We start from the raw sequence: 9670 nt of genomic DNA, 5'->3' as shown, positions 1-9670 counted from the left end.
ACAGAGGCCAGGGACATTACAGAAAATAGGATTTCTTCCTAGTAAAAATATACTGTTCAGTGTTGTCATACTGAACTGTAGTAAGATGACATTACGGAAACTGATCTCCTGATCTTGTATCTTAGACACCAAATTCCTTCTCCTTCTTAACGCACAGAATCCAGAACTACAGGAATATTATTTGATTATCTGTGTGGAAATCTTGGCACAACAAGAGTCTTTCCCAGGACTGACCATGAAGTGTCAATGACATCACCACATTGACTTAGCAGGGAGAAGATGGCAGCCCTGTCTTATCTCTTGTTAATTTGAATGAGATTTTAATGTTAATGTTTTAAATGTTAATTTAAAGATTTTTATGGGCTTTCAGAATGAAAAAAGGCCACCTGTTTGGTTGAAGATAGAAAGACAAAACAGAAAAATAATGGTCCACTTAGGGAAGCAGTTTCTACAACACTTTTCCAAGATCGTACTTTATTAAGAGCTTAAGTTGTAAGTACTTAAATTTTCTATATTCCCATAGGAAAATTAAGATTAGGATTTTAAAACAGCTGAAATGAGCTCTACAATCACTGCCATCAGCTTTCTTCAGACCAGACTTAGTACTAGTATCTTGGTTGCTTTGCAAGAACCTGTGAAAGTAAAGCTATATCATTTTCTGTGAAAGTCTGGGATTAACATTCTAGTTTACACTTAGTAATAAGCAGTCAGCTACTCAAGATTTGGTTTACAAAATAAAGGTGTAATTGTTGTGGCATTTCCAATTTCTTCTATTCTATTCTATCCCTTTTATATTTATTATTTAAAGTAGTAACAAATTTTAAAAATACCATGTGAGTAACTTTTCTATGCATAAATATTCTAATAGTCTAAATAATAAATATTATGGATTTTAAGGTGGCCATAGTTAAATATTGCCATTGCAAATGCTTCTACAAGACAGGTAAGATGTTTTGCAGAGTTTCTAGTAGAGAAGCAAAATCGTAACCAGTAATTCAGTGCAGAACAGAGACACACTTCTCCTTTCTAACCACCTGTGAGCAAGTGATGCCACAAAGCCCACCAGGCTGGTACTTGTAGTGTTAGTCTTAACAGAGACACTGAGGCTTGAATGAACTCAGGTCTTCATCTGTGTCTGAGTAATTTTCCAGGGCTGTGGTGGTGTTCAGAGACGCTAGGAAGTTCTCACATCTGCCAATCTTGCAAGCCAAGGCATTTTATTTTCCAGTGGTGCAAATCCAGCACTAAAATATGCAAAATTCCTGACCACAGCTATAGCTTCATGTAGCCCAAACTCTTTAAACTTCTAATATAAACAGTTTCCCCAGCCATATTTTTCTGCTCTTTCATAAGTGTGTTCTATTCTTGTTTTAACCTAACTTAAATTAGAGACAGAACTAAGGGCTACAATACAGGAAAGCTGAAAGGGAGAGACAAGATTATCACTAGCAAAACACAACCTATACTGTGTGTTACTACACAGTGTAAATCCTGACTTTCTATCAAAGCCTCTCTCTAAGCTCTTGTATCTTTAAATAGTGCATCAAGAGTGAAGCAAACAGCAGCAGATATGAGGGGGAAAAAAGCCAGAGTCCATCACCAGCTTTTTTTCATTTGTGAATATCTTCTCACCCACAGAAGGGAAGTAGCAGCTCAGCCTTCATTTGTTTTTCCTTTGCTTTCTTATTCTTTCAAGTGTGGTCAGTCATACTTGGCTAATTATTGCTACAAGGAATCTACAAGAAGGATTCACTGTAACTGCATCAGAACATCTATACCAGATTACATAACTCAAAACCTTAAGTAAAAAACTTTCTATAAAGAAAATTAAAACAATTACTGATAAATCTGCTTACTTTCTAGACTGTTTATCTGATTAGAGTAACATAGTTAAATGCAAAATCATTCATGGAGGAATAAAGAATACTAAAAAAATTCAGGCCAATAAAATAGCTAAAAGGAGCTCTAAGATCTGGCTGAACATGAATTCTTGGTGTCGTTTAGTGAAGAGTCATCTTACACTACAAATGGCACCCATCTAAACCTTGCAGGTTTGAAATTAAAACAAAAAGAAGACTGGTCTAATTTTAAAATGAAACTATGGGTTAGGATGAGCAGTTCAGTAGTAGAATACGAAATTATTGCAGGCTGATTTTTTTTTTTTTTTTTTTTTTTGGCAAGAGTAACCCCTACTACACTTTAAATTATAGTTGTGCAGAAGTAACATTTAAAAATTTTCTGTCAAGACTGGAAGCCTTTTAAAGACACTATTCAAACACAAGATAATGTTTTAATGTGAGAAGCTCTAGAAAAATTGAGTTACTAGAGAAGGCTACAGTGACTTCTCAGGGCTTTAAAAAGGTCCGTTAATCTAAAGCAATAGGCAGGAACTACACCCCTTTTTATCACTCCCAATGTGCAAAATGCTTGAACTCAAAAAAGTAAGATGATGCTTTCTGATATATATCTGCAGATCAAATAAAAAAATACTAGCAGCTTGTGAAATAGGATTTGGGGTAACAATACCATTCCACCAAAATAAAAAACCCCCCAAAAAAATAGGATGAAGGATTTAAAATCTACATTAATGTTTGCCTGTAGCAGATACAAGCTGTTCCTTTTCTGACTTCAAGGCACCTATTGTCTGTTACTGCCTGAATTGATTGTTGATAAAAAAGAAATCCCAAATAATCCCACAGCAATATTTAAATAATCTCAGTATAAGAGAACAGCCTGGCAACATCCAAGGCTGAATGCAATCCTGCCAAGGCATTTCAGATGGAAGAAAACATTTATTCCACTTCTACAATGTCTCCAGTCTGCTGCACTCCATTCAAGGAAGCTATTTCCACAAAGCCTAATTTAAAAAGAAATCCTTTTCTGTGACAGCATTTGAGTTTTTAAATACAAATGTGTGTTGCTAAATAACTGATTTTTACCCAGAGATAATCATTGGTTAAAACAGCTCGAGTATTCCTTCAGCAACTGGAATAGCTCTCTATATATGAAAGTTGTTACATTTACCTCTCAGGTGTAGCAAGAAGATGGCTTTTTACAAAAAAAAAAAAGTGACCTAGGAAACAGCAAGCCCTCAGCTTGGTGTCTCCTAGCAGAGTTCCATGGAAGTGTGAAATCTGTGTTTTTGAAATCCATAACTAACTTGTATGCCAAATCTGTCACCCAAGCTCAGGAAAAGAACAGGAACTGCTGTATGTCCCTCTGGGAAATGTTTTTAAGTGAATGACTCTGAATCTTTCTCATTCAGGCCTCTCTTGTCCTTGTTCACCAGCCAGGACCTGCCATTCTGGGTCAGGCTGATGATATGCCCTAATAAACACCTTGACCTTCAGTCCTGAGTTCACATTTAAATCCTCTGGCTGTGAAAGCAGGTAGGACAGAAAAAAATAAATCTTCACTGCAAGAGAGACAATACACAGAATGGAGGTAGGGGACTAAAATCGTGCCTTACTATCACTAGTAGCTGGTTCAATAAATGGTGAAATTGCTTCCCAGAGCCTTTGGACTCTCTATTGCAGCCTAGTATATGTGTTGCTTTGGTAAAATTAACCTGCTCCTATATTCCTAATGAATTATTGCATTTGCCTGAAAAATTTCAAAGGCCTTGATGAAATCTTTCCTTTTTTCTCCCTGCTAAAACAAAACAGTACCTTATTGCCCTTTCTCTGGACAATTCCTGACTACTTTTTTCCCTCCTCTGGACACATTTTTCATGCTTATCTCTATGAAAAGAGACCTGAAGCACTTTGCCATTTCAGTCCTTGGAATGGCTGCACATGAGATTAACCACTTACAGCATCTCATAAAGATGTAAGTAAATAATGACCTTTGTTTTGGCAACTCAGCAACAGCACATGACTTGTGGGAAGGTTAAGTTGTATCACTGAGGAAGGCATCAAAAAACCACGAACATCTTTACCAGGTGCAACAATTAAATTTATTCCCTTATTGCAGCAACTGCTGTTCTGTTTGTTCCATTTCTGAATCTAAACACATTTTCAATTCATAGCGTTTCAGCCAAACACAGCTAGCCAGATCTTCTTGTAACTTAGACATATCTGATCTGTACTCTGCTCCATCTGTTAGCAGGCTGTAATGCTTAAGCCCATGAAAGGACCATTCATAGTCCTGCCAGCTGGACAGCAAATTCATTGGGCCCAAAAGAAAAGAAGCTATGCTGGAGGTGCAGAGGTTTCCTTGCCATGTCATAGCAGGCTAAGTGAGAAAAAAAAGGAAAGTAATGGAACTATGTCATGAAAGACAGGACTCCAGGAAATGGCCTGAAGCTGTCTCAGGGAAGGTTTAGGTTGGATATCAGGAAAAGGTTCTTCACCCAGAGGGTGTTGGGGCACTGTATGAGGCTCCCCAGGGAAGTGGTCACAGCATCAAAGCTCAAGAAGCATTTGGATAGTGCTCTCAGGCACATGGTGTGAATCTTGGAAATGCAGGGCCAGAAGCTGGACTCAGTGATCCTTGTGGGTGCCTTCCAACTCAGCTGATTCTATGGTTCTATGAACTAGGCAGCCAGAACAATTGCAAAACAAGAGTCTGATATTATTAGTATGTCTGCTTTAAAATATGCTGTTAAATGACAACGCTGCTTTTTCATGACTCAGAACAGTCTCCTGACATCACAACCCAAAGCTGGTAAGGACAGCTTTAGTACTGAATAATTTATTAAGCATTTAGCATTTTATTGGTTCACATTAGTTTTAAGGATAATGCTTCATTCTGCTGGGAATCTGAGAAACTTCCAGTGTGAATGAGATATGTGCATATGCTCATATTAGTATTTTTTGTTGACACAATTTAATCACATATTGGATCACATTCTTTCTTATACAAACCAAAAATTAGTCTGGTGAATTCTAAAATTTATTTCACTGAACTCCATGTCGTAGATGAGAGACCATTAGAGGACAATATGCAGTCTTTTGTTCTACTGGTAATTTTATAATTTTATTACATTGCGTGTGTGTAACTTAAACTTATTTTAACAATACAACAACAGAATAATGCAGATGTTTTGAGAAAATTAGTCAAATATACCAGTTCTTGATACCTTAATCTAGTTTTCAAACTAAAACCATGGAACAGTCCAACCTTTCTAATGATCTCTCTGCAAAGATTACTGATTTGGTACATAGTATAGGCAAAAAAGCATGAAGCTAGTTGAGGATTTGAAAGAAAATATGAGGAGAAATACTTCAGATCATATAATAATATAGGCTATGGCAGCAAAATATTATTTTACAAAACAAAGTTAATGACCATGGGAGGTCATTCCCTATAAATACAACTTTAATCATACTGCAGCCAAATGATTGTTAGCTGTAATCAACTAAAAGAAAAAACAAAGTAAAAGAAAATTACTTGATTTATTTCAAATGTAACTAAGTCTTCCTCAAAATATATCAGTATCAATGCAAGGTTTTTATTCTAAATTTCTACACTTTGTGGTTTGTTAGCAAACTTCTTGGCAATTAACACTGAGTGTGGGTGAGCAGCAGTATATTTCAGCAGCTGGAAAACACACAAATGACCTATTGCAGTTTTGCTTTTCTAGATTTGCCTTATGAAAAACTAAACTGTCTAAACTATAGTGAAGTGCAATTAAGTGCAACCTGAACACCATTCTTAACCTTGTCTCTTGGAGTCCTTCTTTAACGTCTCCCATATCAACGTAAGGTAACTTACAATTATATTCATTTCAGTGATATTGTATCACAAAATTCTTCAAATGAATTTCAAGTAGATCTGACAAAGGAACTGAGCTAGTGTCCTGGAGATCCTAACACCTCACCAAAGGATGAGAGGAACTCATCATGTGTCCCGCAGTAATTCATATCCCGGGATAAAAAGAATAAATGAGGTAAAAAAGATCTCTTGCACAGAAGACTCATTTTAAGCTGAGATTGTATGAACCTGAATATCCACTGGTGAAATGATGTAAAAAAAGAATGAATGTAGAATGAAGTGCTTGGGAAGGCAAGTCATGACTGGATCTATTTGGAGACATGAGGAACTGTAAGAACAGGCTTAAATTTGTATGTGTTTGTATTTAACTGTTATGACATTCCCCATAAAAAAAAAAAAAAAAGTTCAGCACTTAAGTCTAAAGAATGCATTTCGCTAAGAAATAAGTGTATTTTTAAATATTCTTCCTAAGCCTGTGGTATCTTTTTCCAGTCATCTAGAAGAAAATAGTGAAGAGACATTTTAATCTTTTGTGTTGTAATATTACATAAACTACTGAATCTACATGACTTATTAGCCCATTGCTTACTTCTCAGAAACAGTCTTGATTATGGCAATCCTGCTTAAGATAAGTAATATGAATCTGATCAAAGCCTACACATTGCAACTTCAGCAAATAATCTAAAGAATACAGGTACAAGAAGAAGTCTTGAAATTTACTTGGAAATGTGGCCCATTTTATTTTAACTGTAAAGCATTCATTATACAGTGCAAACAGTTCTTTGGTAAATTTACTGATTAAAATAACAACAACTTTGTTTCAGGTAACATTAAAAAAAGAAAATAAATATGTAAAATTTGCATCATATTACAGCAATATTCTCACAGTGGATACTGAGCAAATAGTCAGCTAGCCACTGGCCACTGTTTCAGAAATGTTAAAGTCAAGGCTGATTCTAAAGACACTGCAATAAAACTGAACTAGTACAATCCAGGACTCATTACATTTTACACTGTGGATAAAGACCTGTTTTTCCTGGTTTATAAACAGATGGATGGTGGAAAATAACTCAATATTAGACTTGTAACATTTGTTTAAGCATATCCAGACTCCTAAGCCCATTTTATATACCATATGAATAAACAGTGAACAACGAAGAAAACCTCCCACTTTGGAGGCTGGAGAAAAGGAACAATGAGATATAAGGTACTATTTTATAATGTATAAAATGGAAACTCTCTTCTCCTATAAGCAGAAATCTTAAGAAAACTTATTTAATATAAAATTGAAAAGAAAGAATGCAAGTAGTAACCAGCTGGATGTATTACTGCCTTATTTAACCATTTGGACAGTTAAATTATATTTGGTTTAGCTCTGCAACCCTTCTTCTTTGAAGAACTTCTGCTACAGGACGATGGGAGCTCCATCTGAGTTGGAATTACAGGGCGAGACATGTGGTTTGGACTCTCGAGAAAAGTCAGCAAAACAGAGAGTATCAAAGAAATACTGGAATGACAATCTTTAGGAACCATGTGATACTCAAACATGCTCACCACACAATTTCTAGAAGCATTAACAAAGAATATTACATAAATCAAAACACTGTATATAAAATCAATTAAAATATTCTTAAAAATATAAATTGCAATTCCATGTGTACCACACACCTTTAACACAGCACTCACATGTACATATTGATTCTACCATAGTATGAAACAAAGTTTCATAAGTAGTAAGCTTTAAAGTTACACCAAAGTTTGTATGTGTGTCATGGTAATTATCAAATTAGAAATTATTAATGTTAGTAATCAGAGAAATTATGTGCCAAACTATGATAGTGGATTTCATATTGCTGTGCTAGGTTAGTTATTAGACAGGTATTTGTTCTACCATGCAATAACTAAGTACTCAGTCTGTTGGCATAATCTGAAATGCTTAACATATGAAGGTTTAATTTTGTGCAGATTTCTTTGATACCCCAATCACTATCCCTTGAATTTCAACACTTAAACTCAGAAGTCAGTGAACCATGTAACCAGTTTTGGTTCTAGCGAATTCTGGCTTAGGACTAAAGGACAGGGCAATAACATCTAACAAATTAAGTATTCGGGGAAAGAATAAATTCTGAATACACAGAATAAAAACTGTAAAATGAGGTATGATAGTTGTCCTTCACTCAACCTAATTCCTGGTCAAAAACGCACAGTTTGCATCCTATAAAGTACACAACTTTGAAATGCTAGTATAGACATATACTCTATAATGTTAAACATTTAAATGGGAGATGAAGTCCATTGATGGACCTTTTTTAACACAAATGATTAAAATATTGAGGTAAATATAGATATTCATTAGATCAAATTGGGAAAAAAAATCAAACACCTTGTCAGAAAAAGTAGTCAATCCACAATTAATCATGTTGCTTGATTTTGATTTTCCTTTTTTCAACAGTGCCACAATATAATCAGGAACATGTCTATTGACAACATGCACAATGAACCAGTAGAAATCTTTGTATACAAAATGGCATGTGACATCTTTTCACATTTTCAAAACAGGGCCATACAATTACATGAGCTGATCTGAGATAAAGAGAAGCATGCTTTCAAACGGACCTGGATGGTTATGTTACAAAATTTAAAATAAATGAAACAAACACACAAAAAATGTCATCAAGCAATTATAAATGTTTTGACAAAAAGGATTTTGCTAATTTTTAAGACAAATGCTACTCTGTCATGCATGTTTCCCTAGAATGAGGAACACTGTCAATTACATCTATAAAACACATTCAGTTGCTTTTGCTTTCTTCCAAATACAGTTATTTATATTTTCTTACTAATTCCAGCTTTTATTGCTTTGAAAATTTGGTTAATTTTGCTCCTTAAATTAAGAAAAGAATGTTGAAAGGTGTCAAGTAGCTTTCTTTATTTCCTTGCTGGTCCAGGCCCAGCAGTGATAGTGTGATTTAAGAGAATTTCCGTGCATTGATGTTTGCAGAAACTGGCCTGGATATGGCATTGCTCAGGCACAGTGAGCTCGTCTTTTCCTTTTCCTGGCATTTTACTAAATAACAGCAAAAGTTAAGTATCAAGACAGACTGGTACTAAAAAGGGGCAGTAAACTTTTAATATTGCTAAGTAAAGATAGGAAACAAAGTGTTCATTTTAGATTAAATCTTAAACCCAGTCATTTTGGGTACCTAAAACTACCTGACAGTGTTCTTTTAAAGTAGCACCAGTTCGAGTTTGTCTAACCTGAGAAGTATAACACACAATTAACTTTGACCTGTTTGCTATTTTCCCTTTTGTTAATTTTTGCATTGTGATTTACCTTCATGGGCAGAAAACAAAATGATACATTATGTTATACTGTTACAGCACCATTAGAATATTGTAAATCTTGATTTCTTGCTGTTGTTAGGACTGCAGTTACCTGGTTTTGCCATCAGCAGGCACTGATATGATTTGAGGAGTATGCACCCTAAATTCTTAAAAAGCAGACTTATGGCTTCTTTTTATTAGCATTTTGTTGTAAGCAGACTGGACAGCAATCTCCTTTACCCTTGACAGGTGCTTCGCAGTCAGCAGGCGGGCACGATTCTACAAAACAGGTAATCTGACCAACCTGTGCCAGGAGAAAAACAGCAGAACAAAAATATACTTAGCTACATGTTCCAAACAAGAAATACATCTGCCATGTTATTGCAGAAAATATTCTCATTCATTCTCTGTAAGAACCTGACTAATATGGTGACTCCACATAGTCTGTTTCAGTATAAACTTACATTGAGAAGGTTAAGGCACTTTTTGGTTTACCTCATTTTTTGATAAAGCAGCCTATATGTTTTTGTCCAATGTTCAGGTGTGACTGAGGTACTAAGCACTAACATATTTTTTCTACTATCTTTTTAAAAATTTCTCTCTGATAGAAGAAAATTACAAACTAGCAATA

At 35.2% G+C, this 9670-nt stretch overlaps 1 protein-coding gene across 1 annotated transcript in view; it reads right to left on the bottom strand.

Moving 5' to 3' along the window:
- Window positions 1–837: 837 nt before the first annotated feature.
- The window catches only part of PXDN (peroxidasin), a 90562-nt gene continuing 81729 nt past the window's right edge, over window positions 838–9670 (bottom strand). Inside the window, exon 23 of the mRNA XM_038131513.1 lies at window positions 838–9343. Coding sequence (XP_037987441.1) covers window positions 9221–9343 — 123 coding nt within the window. The 3' untranslated portion in view covers window positions 838–9220. The remainder of the gene's footprint in view (window positions 9344–9670) is intronic.

The sequence above is a fragment of the Motacilla alba genome, chromosome 3, assembly GCF_015832195.1.
Source record: "Motacilla alba alba isolate MOTALB_02 chromosome 3, Motacilla_alba_V1.0_pri, whole genome shotgun sequence".
NCBI lineage: Eukaryota > Metazoa > Chordata > Aves > Passeriformes > Motacillidae > Motacilla > Motacilla alba.
Note: the sequence above shows the minus strand (reverse complement) of the source record. Positions and strands in the feature narration are given on the sequence as shown.